The 17214-nt window shown below is 37.9% G+C and overlaps 1 protein-coding gene across 1 annotated transcript in view; it reads right to left on the reverse strand.

The window, feature by feature from the left end:
• LOC146005477 (hemicentin-1-like) overlaps window positions 1-17214 on the reverse strand; it is a 171630-nt gene that overhangs the window by 130802 nt on the left and 23614 nt on the right. The window contains exons 7-10 of the mRNA XM_083144722.1: window positions 14610-14781; window positions 8286-8380; window positions 6623-6767; window positions 1153-1274 (exon numbers count right to left, since the gene is read on the reverse strand). Of these exons, the coding sequence (XP_083000848.1) occupies window positions 1153-1274; window positions 6623-6767; window positions 8286-8380; window positions 14610-14781 (534 nt within the window). The remainder of the gene's footprint in view (window positions 1-1152; window positions 1275-6622; window positions 6768-8285; window positions 8381-14609; window positions 14782-17214) is intronic.

The following is a 17214-nucleotide window of genomic DNA, read 5'->3' on the forward strand; positions in this document are numbered from 1 at the left end:
TTTGACTAAAAGTCCTACATTTTGGAACATAATGTCCTACTTTTCCCTTGTAGCGATCTGGTAACCCTAGGGAAGTCATTGTTTCAAATGTAAGTTATGCCACAGAAGAAAGATGCTTATCATCTTATTTGAGAAAATGCTTCATATAATTCTGCTTTACGCTATAAATGTCCCATGAAGACTCTGAATGCCTCATTTTTTTTCTTAATAAATTTGTAACCATATGACTGCAAAACAATTTTCTTCAAAAAAGATACAGTGAATTTAGACATTTACATTACAAAACTCATGTATATAAATTATACCTTTATATTTTCATTAAAAAGAAATTTATTAATAACAAAATGGTAGGATTTTTCAATAACTATGGGCTATTTCTAGAATATCAAATATGTAAACTTATCAGCAATTTTAGCAATAGACTGATACACTGGTATGTAAGCATGAGACAACATGCATAGAGTATGATTTATCTGTCTTGTTACTAAAATGAAACCCTGAATTTTTATTCCCAAATTGTACATTTCCTCCGCATCAGACATATAATCTTCCAGGTCCAAATGCAATAAAATATTCGAATTCTTTCCTTATTTTGAATCCCACACCCCACCCCTACCTTTTATTTCCATTTCTGAATGCCCACATTGCTCTATTTGTCATAAATTTAACAACTAGAAGTAAAAAAAAAGCAGTTGGAAAATCTGAGGAACATTTTATTCAACACCAACATTTCAAAAGTTGCATGCTTTCTTTTTCAGGGCAATTTTTTTTTTAAACTGTGTCAATAAGTGCTATTATGATATGATTCTCATCTAATGCATCATGATGAGACTGTTATTGTTACCATCGCTAACAGATCTACCAAAACAAAGTGTGAAACTTTCAAAATGTCCATGTGAAGTTCAATTTTGTCTAAGCTTGTAAGTATTGCTATTTAGTGGTGCCGAAGTCAACACCTGTGGCTGATTGGTTGTTGATTTGAACCCTCAGGCACCAGCAAACTGTGTAATCAAGGTTTTGCTGTCTATGCTCCCCCTGTATATATATTATCTCTTTCTCTCTCTCTCTCTCTCTGACACACACACACACACACACATACAGAGAGAGAGAGAGAGAGAGAGAGAGAGAAAGGGGGGGGGGAATTGTACTCACCATGAACAGCAACATCAAAGGACTTCTCGGCTATTCCAGCTTCATTTTCTGCCGAGCAAGTGTACTTTCCAGCATCCAGTGGTGTAATGTTATATATAACAAGGGAATCATCTAATTTTGACCTTGAAGAAAATATTAAAATAGATAAACATTCACAATTCAATATTTTGCAATCCACTATTGATTGCAATCAGAGAGATATAAATTTCAAATAAATATATGAATAACTGACTATGCATGCAATGTTCATTGGACATTGTTGTTTTATGACTAGAGCTCAGAAGTTGAGGACATTTTTTTTTCCTAGTGTCCGAAGATGAGGCCCAACATAATATATGTTCATTTTGGGTCATTGTAGGCCAGAAAGAGGTGGGTTTTATTTTACCTTTTTGCATTTTTTGGCTTATTGGTCCTTTTTTAGCCTTTTTTTAGGTCTTAACGTCTTTTTTTGCAACTTCACCTTATTTTGACTACGTCTTTAAAGAAATAAAAAAAAAGAAAGGAAGAAATATTTTTGAACCATCCCTGAAAGGAGAGAAAAACATTTTTGGACGACTGAAGCAGGTATGGTACAAGGTCCTTTAACCATAACTTGTCTGGAAGGTCACGCTGTGAGTGGCACGTTAGAGGAGGACAAACCTGGGGAAATATTTCTCCTCGCAATGGACATCCTGGAGAAAGTGAATCACCAAACTATTTGCCAGCTGTTTGACAGAAGCCTCTTTCTGTTGTGGCCACATGGAATAAAGCATGACAATGTTCTGCTTTTTCTCACTGATGCGGCACCATACATGGTAAAGGTGGGAAAAGCAATTAAATCGTTTTATCCCAAGTTGGTTCATGTAACCTGCCTCGCTCGTGCTTTACATCGAGTATGTGAAGAAGTGCGAAAAAGTTTTCCAGATGTTGACAAACTAGTGTCCAATGTTAAGAAAGTTTTCTTAAAATCGCCGTATAGAGTGCGCCATTTTCGTGAGAATGCCTCTGACATACCTCTACCTCCGGAATCAGTTCTGACACGGTGTGGTACTTGGTTCAGAGCTTGCATGTATTACAGCAATCATTTTGACGTGATTAAATCTGTGATTAACAACTTGGATAGGGAAGATGCTGCTTCCATAGCCATGTCGCAAGATCTAATGGCTCAACCTCAGTTCAAGGGCAGTTTGGCATACATTAACACTAATTTTTCTCATTTAGTGACATTCTTGAACTATCTTGAAAAATGTAATGAAACCATTCATTCAGTGCTCTCAAAGGTGAGTGATGTACTAATTAATTTGGATCACATTTATATGTCCTTTTTTTAATTTTTAGGTCCTTTTTTTATATTTTTAGGTCTTTTTATAGGTCTTTATTTTTTTGCAATTTATAGGTCTTCAACTTCCGAGCCCTATTTATGACATACTGGCGATTATGTCATGGTTTCCCTATAATTCACGAAATTGGTTAAGAAAGGATGAAACAATATAACACGTACAACGTAAAGTCCATTTCGAAGTAAGTACTTCAATACTATTAATGGTTCTAATTTCTCAACGTTTAATCACGAAGCAATTCGTCCATGTAGTATGCGAGATTCACGCTAGGTGGTGGGTATGAACAGAGAGGACAACAACGATCTTAGATCAATTAGTTCTTGTTTGTACCGCCAATGGCACTTGTTGTTGTTTCATGTTAGGGATTCGATAATTCTGTAATGTTGAAAAAGCTGTTATTTGATATAACGTCTAATGTATTTTGTCTCTGTTTACAGACATTGTTGTAATGAATAGTCACACTTGATGGATCGCGAGTCCACAATTTTATGCATCCCGAATGTGCAACTTGCGGTGCGGGTCAAATCGTGGGAAGCAACGGGTTGGTGTGAAGGACTCGGGGATGGAGAATGGACGCGGAACAGATCGAGTGATCACGTCGTAGGAAATCTTTGGAAGTTTGTAGCCTTAGTTCATCGGTCTGGCATAAAATTAATGTTTCAGCCCGACAAGAGTGTAGTGGTAATGGAAACGAACATAAGAAACCAAAGAGATAAAGTTGTGCATGGTTTATTTGAAGACAGGAATGTGTGCACTGATTGATTTGCTCGACTCTGCCATGTTCCCTTACAACAGGTAAGAGATTATTTTCCCTACTCTAACTCTCTGATGTTAGAAGATCACATCGATCATGTTTAATCTTATCAAGTGCATTATGATAAGCATTATGTGAAGCAAAACACTGCTCTCCTGGGAGCGTACGTGTACGGGCAGGGTGAAAACCACGAAATGGCGGCCTGTTGCATTCTTGCTGTATCTGTATGCACATGAGCAATTGAAACCGAAAGTGATCAGCCACAATAGCTTTCGTTGAAAGAACTCAAAAGACGAGTCGTGTTGTTACCTCATGCCAATGCATGATGGTATAATTCAGCCTTCGGGGCATATGATATTGCATTATGTTCGATAATGCATTGCTAACCGGTGACTGAAACATAACACAGGTTACAAGTGCATGTTGGATATACATAATTCGTTTATAGTTCTCAGGCTGGGAATGCTGTGAATGACTATGATTTTATTTCCTCTCTTTATTTGGCAGAATGTCGAATGAAATATTAAATATCATTCATCGACATGTAAATTTCGCCTTCTAAACGACAATGATTTCAGGTAAATTGTGAAGTTGGAAATACTGGTCCTAATGTATGTGATCATTCCAGCGTAATAAACACTTGGATAACATTTGTTTGTACAGTCAAAGCCATAAGTACTTTTACATATTTGCGATGAGTAAAGTCATAAGCTATGAACATTGTATACTAATTAAATCAAGCCATAAGTTGTAGCATTTGGACATGGTAGTTTGGGACCATAAGGCATTTCTGGTTCCTGGTTTGATGTGTACACTAATGTGCAAAATTATGTCATAACAGTAAAGAAAACAAGATAATCGTTTATACAGTTTAGATTAACTTGAACATTAGTAATGATATTCTGGCCCAACTGTTTGAGCCATATTAAATGTTGATTTTCAAGAACCTTATCATATCTCATGTATAATTGAGTACATAAGTATTTTAAGTCGAATGTGTGACATCTCACGTGGTATGATTTTGACTTATGAAATACATTCATAAGAATTTCGCTTGTTAAATTTCAAGTTGTCAATAATAAACACATATAATACGTACATATGTACTTGAGATGACTTTTAACCTACAAAAGATTGTATCACCCAGTGTGTCTTTATGTTCTATTTGTGCTCTAATCTGTAAGAATCTCTTCCAGGTGGGGGCGTCACGTGCATTCTGGGCATAAGCTGAAACAGGGGTAAATACTTAAGTGCATATCTGATTGCATAATGACATAGTATGGAAGTGAAGATGTGCATATTACAGGGACATTTGTACATTTTGTCCAGTGTGTTTAATTTGCAAATCATCTAGAGAATAAAGTCTATGAATCATTAACTCTTGCAGATTCAAAGATATCTCATGATGTGTGCCCATTTTCATGGCCTTGGGTCATAAATATTATAATATACAAACTTCCATAATAATTGGTGAAATATTCTGAGTATACGTATGAATGCCTCTCCTGTCTAAAGAGGGAAGGTTGTTAGAGTTTTGTCCCATCACATCCAAGCGAGGTGTTCACAGAATCCTCACATTTTATGCAAAATATACAATATAAGGTGAACATTGTATTTCTTTAGGGGTGTATACTTATTTAGTTGTTCAATTCAGATTGAAAGAGGTTTTGTCTTACTGTAACCCTCCTGTCAGCGTTACCGGTGTTACCACACATGTCATCCAAGAAACCATTGGTGATGAAGTTATGGAAATAGGAAAATAATTCGGTCTGCGATATCAATTGTTTGGGTTTCTTGGGATGCACGTGGGTTCAGGTATCCTCACCAGATTGAACCCATTATAGTTTTTAACTATACTTACTGTAACACTGTTTTGAGAGAGCACATTATTTTATGTCCTCAGGTGACCAAATTTATTTTTGCCTTTGATTTTACTACAAATCTGGGGTCACGGGACCCCAGAATTCTATACTAACTTTTGCTCCACTTGTGCTACTAATTTTTGAGAAGAGTTGACTATATTTACCTAAATTATATGCTGGGATGACTTATAGGGTTTTGGCTATTCGTATGAATGCTGCTTCTTTGATTTTCCTCAGTTTCCAATTTGGTTATTTGTGTAGTACTGTTATGTTTTTCCACTGAATTCCATGTCATTCAATCCATGCATATTCAGCTATTTTAAACCTATCTGTTTCACCTTTGCATGTGTGCTGCTTCCTTAGTGTGTGTCCGCATCCTCTCAGATCACCTGCATTCACATAGTATGTTGTATATGCAGTTTTTTGCTAGCTCATATGGGTTTTTCTGGTTTTGTATGGAAACACCAAACCAAAATAACAACACCCCTTCATCTTTTGGCCATATCTGTAACATGCAGTTGTTGGCCATGCATGCACCTTGAAGACCACACATTGTAAACCATTCTGCACATTGATTTTGACAATATGGATTCCATGAAATTGGATCATTCCTCGTATTCGCACATTGTTACGATTAGTTTTAAATGTTATATATAAAAATTGCATCTTCAACTGCAATGATACAACATCAGAGTTTTCCTTAAAAATATGCACAAATGTAATATGAGAGGATAAGAATATTACAATAACCCATTTAATAACAAAATCCACTGTTGTCATAGAATATTGGAACAGAATTAATGCATTTTGCACAATATCAAGAATGTTTAGACTCTGTGAAAATGTCACTTGGCATCTTACATACTCTGTGGAATACTCAGGGCCCAGTACTGTGAATATATTCAAACCAATACTTTCCAATACTGATACCAGCCATTACTAATTCAGTCTTAGTTTATACAAGCAGCTCTGTAAGATTTTGTAACCTTGGTATTTCAGTGTCTCACTGCAGTGTTCACATTGACGCATGGCGGATTTGTGCTGAGTGGCATGCATTGTTGTTTGTGTTTGTTATTGTGTGCTGTCGTGAAAATGGCTGAGCTAGAATTAGAGCAAAGAACAAGATATCAAATTTCTGGTGAAACTGGGTAATAGTGGGAGGAGTGAAATACCATACCACCTGCCATACTCACCTGACCTTGCCTCCAATGACTTCTTTCTTTACCTGAAGATGAAACAAGTTTTTGTAAAGGAAGACATTTTGATGACATTGAGGACATTAGGGTTAATACGATGGCAGCTCTGAAGGCCATTCCGGAAACAGAGTTCTAAAATTGCTTCAAAGGGTGGAGTAGCCACTGGCATCATTGTATAGCTTCTAAAGGGGAGTACTTTGAAGGTAACCACAGCGCTATTCAGCAATAAGGTATGTAGCATATTTTCTAGGATAAGTTTGCAAACTTAATTGTCAGATCTCGTAAGTGTATAGAAATCTTTTTGTTTAGGGACTGCATACCTTAGAAACTCCTACTTACCTAAAATCGCTGTCAATTCCAACTCCATCCTTCTGCCAATAGATTATAGGGTGCGGGAATCCAACTGCTATGCATGATAAAACAAGATTATCTCCCATGGATGCTTTGATCACCTCATGATTAGGAAGTTGAATTGTTGGCAAAACTGGAACAAAGTTTAAAAAAATTGCATATATCCATTAGCGAAGTTAAATTAGAAAAGTCTACTGATTTTCTTTAAAACAAAGAAAAAAGAGAAGAATATATGCTTGGATTCAGATTGCAAATTACACCTTCTTACAATATTTTTAAAGTCACTTATAAGTAACAAGAAAAAATGTGAGGAGCACTAGTAAAATATATTTAAGCATTCCATTACAGCTGAATCCCAAAATAATTGTGAATAATACTTCAGGTAAAATTTTGCCTGTAACCCGAGTAACATTTCTGAAAAGGTTTCTCAATCTTTGATGGTAGGAAGTTGTTCAGGACTTGTAGAAGTCACTCCAATAGACATGTCATAAACAATGCCACAACTTATGTGCTTTTATGTTTCAAACAGGTGTTCTTGGATAAATGAACCATTTTAGTTTGGCATTTATTTCCAACATTTTGAGTTCATACGTGGCTTGCTGGAATAAATGATGACTACCTGACAAGAAGGCTTCCCATTGTCTCCAACTTTTTAACGAATTTCTGGATGCAACACTTCGATGGTGCACATCTTTAACGGAATTCAGTTCAAAATGCCATCTGGCATGCTTTACATGAACCTGTTTGCCAGTATTTACAAATGAGGAACATACGCTGTCCAACTGCATACATTGTTACTCACGCAACATTCGACTCACAATTGCTGAGATGTGGGGACGCGGAACAAAAGCAAATGAAAGTCTCTGGACGAGTCCATTATATTGTGGAGGTTCATGCTGTTCTACATCATTGCCAATATGTGTATATAAATTTTCACACCATTATCTCAATAACACATTTTTACAGGCAATAGTTTTGGGCTTCTAGCAAGAGAATCACCCTGCATTGTGATTGGCATTGGAAAGGGTAGTATATAGGAGTCACAAAACACATAAATTTACCTGTGCACTTGTGCAACTAGACACATATTAATGCTATACTTTGTCAGTTACACATGAGTTGTTTAATCTGGAACTGATGGCATTTTCTTCCAAAACATGGCACTATAGTTACATTCTCAATTCATTTATAGAAATCAGATATAAACCACTGTAGATAATGGTTTAAGATTATTTTTACTGATATCAGTAGTATACCAATATAAAATTTATTGGTACTGATTCAATAAAAAACAAGAAACATTTCACTAACACCTTAACAATTTGTTCAACTTCTTTAATGTACGACTCTCGGGATCTTGGTCTTAGACAAATTATGCCACATATAAGAAATTAATTATGCAAAACCACAGTACATGAATAAAACTTTTATATTCATAAAAGCAGTAACAAAATTAAATAATTGTACACTCAGTTATGTGCTACTTGTGCATTAAACTGGTCCAACGAACTTGCATTTTCAAGAACATTAATGTTATATCCACCCTTCTTCCTACAAATGGTTATATACATATTTATACTTCCAGAATACCAAAAAGTTTTGTTCTTAACCATGCAAAGACAGAAAAACAACCTTAAAAAAACTAATTTACCTAAGACTGTTAGATTCACATCCTTTTTGTCTATTCCTGCTATATTCTCAGCTGTACATGCATAACTTCCTGAGTCAGTGAAATTGGCAACAAACCTGAAAAAAAGTTAATAATGGCATAGCAATACATTTGAGGCATGATTCTAATTTGGGAATATTTAAATAAGGTATATGTCAATTCAAGAATTTTTCAAAACTACCAACAATGCTTAGATAGGATATAAAATAAGTTCTTTATTATTTCCTTTTGTTGTTTGAACCTCTTTTATCATACCATTACCTATTGTTAACTAACAACAACATACTTTCAGAAGTGTTAGGTCCGCAGTAGTTCTTGAAATAAATAGGACACCTTTGAACAATGTGCCCTTCACCCCCCTTATTCCTTTACAATTACTTAACATTACGTTTCATAACATTACACAACTTTCAGAGGCACTTTGAGAGGATTTGAAGTTGTAACATATGGCATAAAAGTCATAATGTATGCATGGTTCTCCAGATAATTGATTTGGTAATTTTTCTCCTAATATCTTGTTGGGAGAACAGCATACGCTGAACCTCGCCCACTAAATAAAGTTATTATTATCATTATATTGTATTATGATCATCATTATTATTATTCAACTTTCTAATCATTGGTCAGCATCTGAGCATAATATAAATTTAGGGATAGAGTGACATGAAATTGATATAAAATCTGCTGATACCAATACTGGTAATCAATATTCTACAGATTTGAGATAAAATTACAAATGTTGCCTGAAAAACCTGCATGGTTCATTCACCTCCCAAATTAACATACTTAACCACTTTACTGCAGTGGATTTTTGCCTTAGAAAAATAAACTGCAAAATGTAGATACGAGGGTCACTATTTATATTTTGACCCTAACAATGAAAAAACAGGAATTTGGCATTGAAAACTGCTTTATTGTTTTTCGAAGTATTCTCCTTTATGGTCAATACACTTTTGCATTCGTTCGAACCATTTGTCAAAGCAGTTTTTCCAATCTTCTTGAGACACCTCCATAATATGGTTTTTGAATGCATCAACGGCATCTTCCGCCGACGAAAATCATTGTCCACGCAATTTATTCTTGACATTCGGGAACAAGAAGAAGTCATTGGGTCCCAAATCAGGACTGTACGGTGGATGACCCATCAATTCGATTTTTTGACTGTTCATAAAGTCGGTTGTTAGACGAGATGTGTGACAGCTGGCATTGTCTTGATGAAGAATGATCCGACGGCGTTTGTTTGTTTTCCGTATTTGACCAAAGACCTCTGACAAACAAATTGTTGTGTACCATTCAGAGTTGACCGTTCTACGTTCCTCTAAAGGCACAGTTGCCACATGACCAGTTTTCCCGAAAAAAAATGCGACCATTTGTTTCGATGTGCTTCGAGCGCGAACAACTTTTGTTGGATTGGGTTCATCTTGAAACACCCATACAGTCGACTGCTGTTTACGTTCTGGCTCATATGCATATATCCATGATTCGTCACCTGTTACAATCTTATATACGTCTTTCGAAGCACCACGATTGTATTTATTGAGCATTTGTTTGCACCAATTGACGCGAGCGTCTTTTTGAGTTTTTGTCAAATTGTGTGGGATCCAACGAGAACATACCTTTCTCACAGCTAAATGATCATGTAATATTTTTTATATTCTATGCTGGTGGAACTAATGCCTATGGTTGCCTCAATCTCACAGTATGTCACATGACGATCTTGCAGTATTAGGTTTTGCACAGCATCAATGTTTTCTTGAACAACAACTGATTTTGGACGACCTTCGCGAATCTCATCAGTGAGCGAATGGCGGCCACGATTAAATTCGTTATACCAGCGTTTCACAGTGGCAAAGGATGGGGCTTCATCGCCAAATGTGGAAGTAAGTTGATCGATGCACTCTTGTCTTGATAATCCACGTCGAAAATCGTAAAAAATCATCGCACGAAAATGTTCACAAGTTAATTCCATTTTATTGTTGTCGCGCAATCTCCAAGGCAACATAAACAACACAAATCAAACTATTGACAAAACATTTGAAGTATGTTATGGTCAATAATGCCAGACGTTTCTGTGCAAACGTCAAATCGCGCCTAACTTCAATCAGTGTTGCCAAGGCTCAAAATATAAATAGTGACCCTCGTATTTATGTTAAAAACCAGGGTATGTCAATTACATCTTTATGCACATATAAACAATAACAAAATGCTGCTGGTATTGTGCATTCAATTGCAGGTTATTTATAGAAATGTCAGATTGGTAAAGTTATTGGCAATTTTACCAATACAGTGCTCCATCCTAAATAAATCTGCTGACACCAACAATTGATAATGCATTGGTGTTATGTATAATGCCAAACATGTAGTACAGAATCTGAATGATACATTCATTTCTTCAATTAAATATATATTTGCAAGACGACTCAGATGGGTTTTGTCTTAAAAACAGAAACAATACAAAGTGAAGCATCTTCAATCATCGTGGCTTAAAAAATTAGAAGTTAAATGTGTAAATGGAAAAATGGAAAATTAGGTTTCACTGCTTTTAGAATGGATGATATTCAACTTGACATCATCATGCAGTGCACTTTGGGAAGAAACAGCATGAAGTCAGGCAAACAGATGCGTACATGTTGAGGAAAGCGTTTGGAAAGCCTTCTTATAGTGAGAAATTTGCGATATTTTTTACATACACATTCCTCATATGATCATGAGAATCGCCTTGAATCACTTTGATAAAGATCATTCTCACAATGATTGCTCGGCATCTTTTCAATGCAGGATCCGATCTGTTTGCCCAAAATATGGCAGTGGAGCGTGACTTGTGGGGAAAGTTGTTCGATGAATATCATTCATTGTGTGTAAAAAATAGTACAAATTAATTCTGCTTTTATATTTATACAGAAATAATTTTATAAATGGCAAAATTGTGGTTAGGGGGAGAATGGGAGAATACTTATTGGATGACTAGGTTGAGTCCGGAGGGTATGGTGGCATGCATTCCTGAAATGTGGGCCCTCTCCCATTGCCTGTGGGTGGAGGTGTCAGTGTGCTGGGGTAATAGGTGTATTATGGCTACATGGAAACAGTTGTTGAAGGTGGTGGTGTGGCTGTTGGTGTGGGTGGCAACGGTGAAGTTGGAGTTTTGGGTGGAAGCTCTGTGGTTATTGATGTGGAGGTTCAGTGGGGTAGAGGTTTCACCCAGGTAGAAGTAACCACAGATATGACAGATGAGGGTGTATATTAGTTGGAGGAGTGTCAGGTGCCCTTTGGGTGAAGGGTGAATTCACCGGCTGCAGTTGGGATCTGGAGGGTGGGGAAGGGGATAAGTGTGGGGCAGGTCTTGCATCTGGGTTTGTTGCACTTGTGGTCTGGGGGTGGTGGGATGGGAGCAGTGGGTGTATTATGGACCAAGATGTTCTTGAGGTTGAGGGGGCATCGGAAGATGACCCTAGGTTTGTCCCAAAAGATGTCCTTGGTGTCAGGATCACTGTTGGGGATGGGAAGGAGGGAGTGGATGGTATGTTTAATTTTCATAATCTGGGGGTGGTATTTGGTGATCAGAGCAGGAGGGTTGGTTTTGGGTGTGAGACGTGGCTCTGGTTATTTGTTTGTTGATGAGGGTGGAGGGGTAGCCTCAGTTGATTAGGGGTTGGTGCAGGCGTAGATTGTAGTTTGGCAGGATAAGGGGGATAAGTTGAGGCATTGGCCTCTAAGGGCTAAGGAGAATGGTATAGGTTTTTTGGTGTGGTGGGGGTGAGAGCTGGAGTAGTGAAGATACTGGAGGTGGTTGGTTGGTTTGATATGTATGGATCTTTCCAAGTGGTCTCCAACGATGTGGATATCCACATCTAGGAAGGTCACTTGGTTATTGGAGTGGAATCAGGTGACTTTGAGGGTGGTGAAGTTGTTCACTTGGATTAGGAAGGTGGTGAGGGAGGGTTCGCCATGTGTCCAGAGGAGAATAATGTCGTCAATGAATCTGAGCCAGAGGAGTGGTTTCAGTTGTTGGGAGTCTAGGAACTCTTGTTCAAACCTGCCCATGAACAAGTTGGTTCACATGGCTGTGCCATATACTTGCAGGTAATGCTGATCTTCAAAGTGGAAGTTGTTGCAGGTGAGTACAAGGTTGGCTAGTTGAATCAGGAAGTGGGTGCTGGGCCTGTGTGGTTTAGGTTGGCTGTTGAGGAATGATTCCGTGGCACGGAGGCCATGGGCATGGGGAATGCTCGTGTAGAGGGAGGTGACATCAACAGTGATGAGGATGGTGTTGGTTGGCAGAGGTGGTAGGTTGTGGATGATGTCAAGGAAGTGGTTAGTGTCACGTAGGTAGGAGGGCAGGCTCTGGGCAAGGGGTTGGAGATGGGAGTCAACAAAGGCTGATATGCGTTCCGAGGGTGAATTGTAACTGGACACAATGGGTCTCCCAGGGTTGTTTGGTTTGTGGATTTTGGGAAGGAGATAGAAAGTGGGGGTGTGGGGATTGTGGTATGAGGGTGAAGATGGTGGAGTTGGATAGACCTTCAGGGGGGCCTCGGGAGAGGACAAATCCACGGTTTTTTTCAGATGTGAAGTGGATAAATCAACCAAACTTTTCTTCAATTCTGGTAAGTGTTTACTGTCTCCTACGCCATTTTTGTTTATCCGCCCTTCTGGCACTCTTTCTCATTCTATCCCTTATATATGATAAAAGGAAGGAGGGCCACAAGGGCTAAATAAAAAGTGAAAGAGGAGAGAGGAAACACTCACCGGACAAAGAAAAAATTCAAATTTTCGTGATGGTATGTCACATCTTCAGGAGTAGAGGGACATTGTATAACTAAGTGACAAGATGGATGGAAGAGTAAGCATGACCTGCAGTGTTGCCAGGTCCCGAAGAAAAAAAAGTGTTGACAGTACCATATATATATATATATATATATATATATATATAGATGGTTCTTTCGCCTGGCTTGTCGAAAACTGTGAGTGGTGGGGGGGGGGGGGGGGTTGGGAAAAGGTGGTGGTGAGGGTGAGGATAGGGGATGAGGGGCGTTTCTGGGTGGCCTTGTTCAGGACTGGAGGTGTGGTTGCATTCATGGTCGATATGTAGGCCCTCTCCCATCTTCTACATATTGAGGTGTTGGTGGATTGGGGCAAGGAGTGGACGATCGCTACCTGGAAGCAGTCATTAAAAGGAATATTGTGGTGATTGGTGTGAATGGCAACAGCAAAGTCCAGGTTTTGGGTAGAGGAGCGGTGGTTGTTGATGCAGAGTTTAAATTGGAATATTTTAGAAAGTTTCTTCAGATGAACAAGATTTTCATAATTTGCATGCAAGTGCGTGACCTGTCTAAAAAGCATCCGACCTTTTCATTTCACACGTAAAATATCTAAGGTAGGTTGGATACACTCTGCACAGAAGTGTAGAAAACCTTCACACACATGCACCCATGTTGCTGGGCATGTCGGATTCATCAGTCGATGAGAGACAGCTGGCGAATGAGGTACTGTTTCTGTGTAATGTCACATTTCCTTGTTCGCTTGGATGAGACGGAATGCGTGGAGGCTTCGCAAGACGAAACTGAAAACAAATCGCAAGATTCAACAGGCATTTGGCAATAATGCCATGGAAGTTACCTAAATAAAGGTCTGGTACAACCTCTTGAAAAATGGATGCACATCGGCAGAGAGTTATCAGTTCAGAGAGGCCATCAATAAGCCAGAATGCAGAAAACTTTGAGAAAGTGAGGACCTTGATAATGGAAGATTGTCATTTGACAGTCAGGGTAATTGCTGAAGACATTAGTATTAGCAAAGATTCTGTGCATTCAATTTTATGGGAGGATTTAGGCATGCACAGGGTAGCAGCAAAACTTGTGCCCAGGCTGCTTTCACAGGAACAGTAAGAACTTCGACGTGACGTCACATAAGACATGATGGAGACTGTCAACAGGCATGCAGAGGTTTTTAACACCGTGATAACAGGAGACGATGGAGATGGCTCCATGTGACTTCTCGTTGTTGCCAATGCTAAAATCTCCACTGAAAGGCTCCCATTTTGATAGATGAGAGGACATTATGCACAACGCGACGGTGGAGTTGAGAGACATTCCAAAAGAGGTATTCCAGGAGTGCTTCCAGCAATGGAAGGCTCACTGGGCTAAGCGTGTGAAATCCCAAGGGGCCTACTTTGAAGGAGATTAGGACATGAACCATACCAGACAAGTGACTTTCCTTTCGCAACATAAAGTCGAATACTTTTTAGACAGGCCACGTATACATACAAATATACGTATGTATACATAACAAATAATACTGAATACCTACCATAAATCTCCAGTTTCAAGAAAGACAAAGGATCCATCCTGCGGTAACAGAAGATTGTTTTTTGTCCATGTGACTGTGGCTGGTGGAACAGCATGGACTTTGCATGGTATGGTAATGATTCTTCCTTCCAGAACTAGTAACTGATTTGGACTCGCAGCAATTTGAGGAGGAACTGTTCATTAAAGCACAAAAATTAATATACAGTATTAAATTTTTCTTATTTTATGTCATTTTTATGTCAGCATCATTGAGCATGGATGATGATTAGATGAAATCAATGAGTTGTAAAACAACACCACTGTTTGGGCCTGGACTCTAATCTAGAACCTTTCTTGGCAAGATTGTGAGTTAATCTATCCATATGCCGGACTGCCAAGAAGGAGAAATTTACCATTATTGTGAAATTGTTAAACCACAAAATAAAATCTGTATAATTTATTTTACACTGAATCAGTAACAAAAGCAGTAGCAACAATAATAACAAAACAAAAAAACAAGATGACACACACAAAAAAAATAATGTTTGTTGGAAATTATGTTTCCGTAAAAAATTATACCTCTTATATCCCACATAGCAAGCAAGCATACACATTACTAAATAATGGTAAAAATCAAGGGCTAATATGCCATGTAAGGTGGTATTTAAGTAAATGCTATAAATTGTAGAAATATCCGTGTGTGTTTCAGTCATTCCATAATTAATTTTTCGTAATCTACAGGCTAAATTACATCAGAAAATTTTAATTTTTAATGCAGTCTGGTTTCGGGGTTACAGACCGGTCAAAGCCACACACTCGTGTGAAAGGTTCCAAATTTCAATGTTTGGTACCAGTCAGCATAAACACTTTGTGTTTAACAACATGACGGTGGTGACATCTGAGTGTGTGAAACCTGCTGCAAACTAAAAATCACGTGACAGATGACCCATCGACAGGGATGTCGTTAGGGGGAGCCCCCAGGGTCACTAGCCCCCAGAAACATTCATGTTGTCCCGGAAAACTGTTCTACATTTGCTGAAAATTTTACTTTGATGACAAATATTGCAAAATAGGATTTTAATAAATTTTGCTTTCAGTTTGAAACAATGTTCTTTAATTTGAGTTTCACGAATCCCCAAGCAATACCTTTCTTTCCCATTTGACTGCTACAGTGGTTCCGGCCAAAGAATGGACTTGAAAATTATATTTTTATATTTTCCGTCGAAAGCCAAGGAGGGTCAAACAAATGGCTGAACGAATCGGCTTTGTCCAGTTGCCGTGGTGAGGGGAAATTCTCGTGGTACTCTGCGTTGCCAAATTTTTAGTTTCGAGTCGTTTCCAAAATAGGTGGCATTCTCAATAAGGCCAAGCGTGGCGAAGCCTAAGGGTAAAAATACACTGAAGCACAGAACAAGTCTCACATTGCCAGAAACTCGTGAGGGGAAGTTACATAAAAGAGCTAACTTTTAGGATTCAGGGGACCGAGAATGGTTCTGATAATATCACCATTGTGACATAAATGCAGAATGTTTCGAGGAATTCTTCCACACCCTTCAAATTCAGTGCAATGAAATGCATTGGGGAGTTTTACTATCTTTTTCTTCCTTTCCCTAAAAGTATTGACTTATATTCTGTATTGTGCTTGCTTGTTTTAATTTTAAAATTGTGTAATAGTGAAGTTCAAAAAGTTGTATATTCACCAAATAGATTTTCCCAATTTCTGAATGATTTAGACAATTCTCGATAGTCTCATTTGAATAAATGTAAATAACATTATTTTCGTTTCTGGTTAAACACTCTACCGAACCTTTTACTGATGAATTAGGTGAACAGATATTTAGCATGATGTTGAAATTCTTAACGTGTTGACGTTACTTTGGATTTATTGAAATATCGAGAATTTAAATTACACTTAAATTTATTTTCCCACATGCATTCTTTTTCCATGCGGTAGACAAGAGACATTTTCAATACTATTGTAGCTAACACAGGAAACACACAAATCAACCTGAACATTTTAAAGGTACTTTCGGTTTCTTAGTTTCTGTGAAGCATATTGCTTTTCTTTGGAAGTTTTAGTGCTCTTTCATTTAGCTACATAACTGACGGTTAATGCTATTTTGCTCTAAAAGTTATTGTGAATGAGTTATGCGGGTGTTTGTAACTATATTACATGTCACATACTGTTGTGCAATAAGACAATATGAAGTAAGAAGTATGCGCTAGGAATGACATTGTTTAAGAATGTTCTGTTCTTTACTCCTTGAATTAGAGACCTGTCTGTGTTGAAGGGAAATAAATAAATATCATTGTAATTTTCCTGTTTTTCAGGGTTAATTTGGCTACATAAATGCAAAAGAAACCAAACAAAACATGAAAATGGCTGTGAAATCGGCTGCTTCCTCTGAGATTAATAAGTCAAACTAGAAAAAGGCAAACCTTTTTCTAAAGTGGAATTATCTGGTTAGGGGGAGGGGGCAGAGGGGGAATATTTACTAGCTCCTTTTACGAGGGAAACAAGCAAGGAGCTTACATGATTGACAACGGTCGATTTTCATTTGATTTATTTCTCATCGATCCGAACAACTATGTGCTTCCACGAGGAATCAAAACCGGTACCCCTTGAT

Source organism: Lepisma saccharinum, chromosome 23, assembly GCF_977018435.1.
Source record: "Lepisma saccharinum chromosome 23, izLepSacc3.1, whole genome shotgun sequence".
Classification (NCBI taxonomy): domain Eukaryota; kingdom Metazoa; phylum Arthropoda; class Insecta; order Zygentoma; family Lepismatidae; genus Lepisma; species Lepisma saccharinum.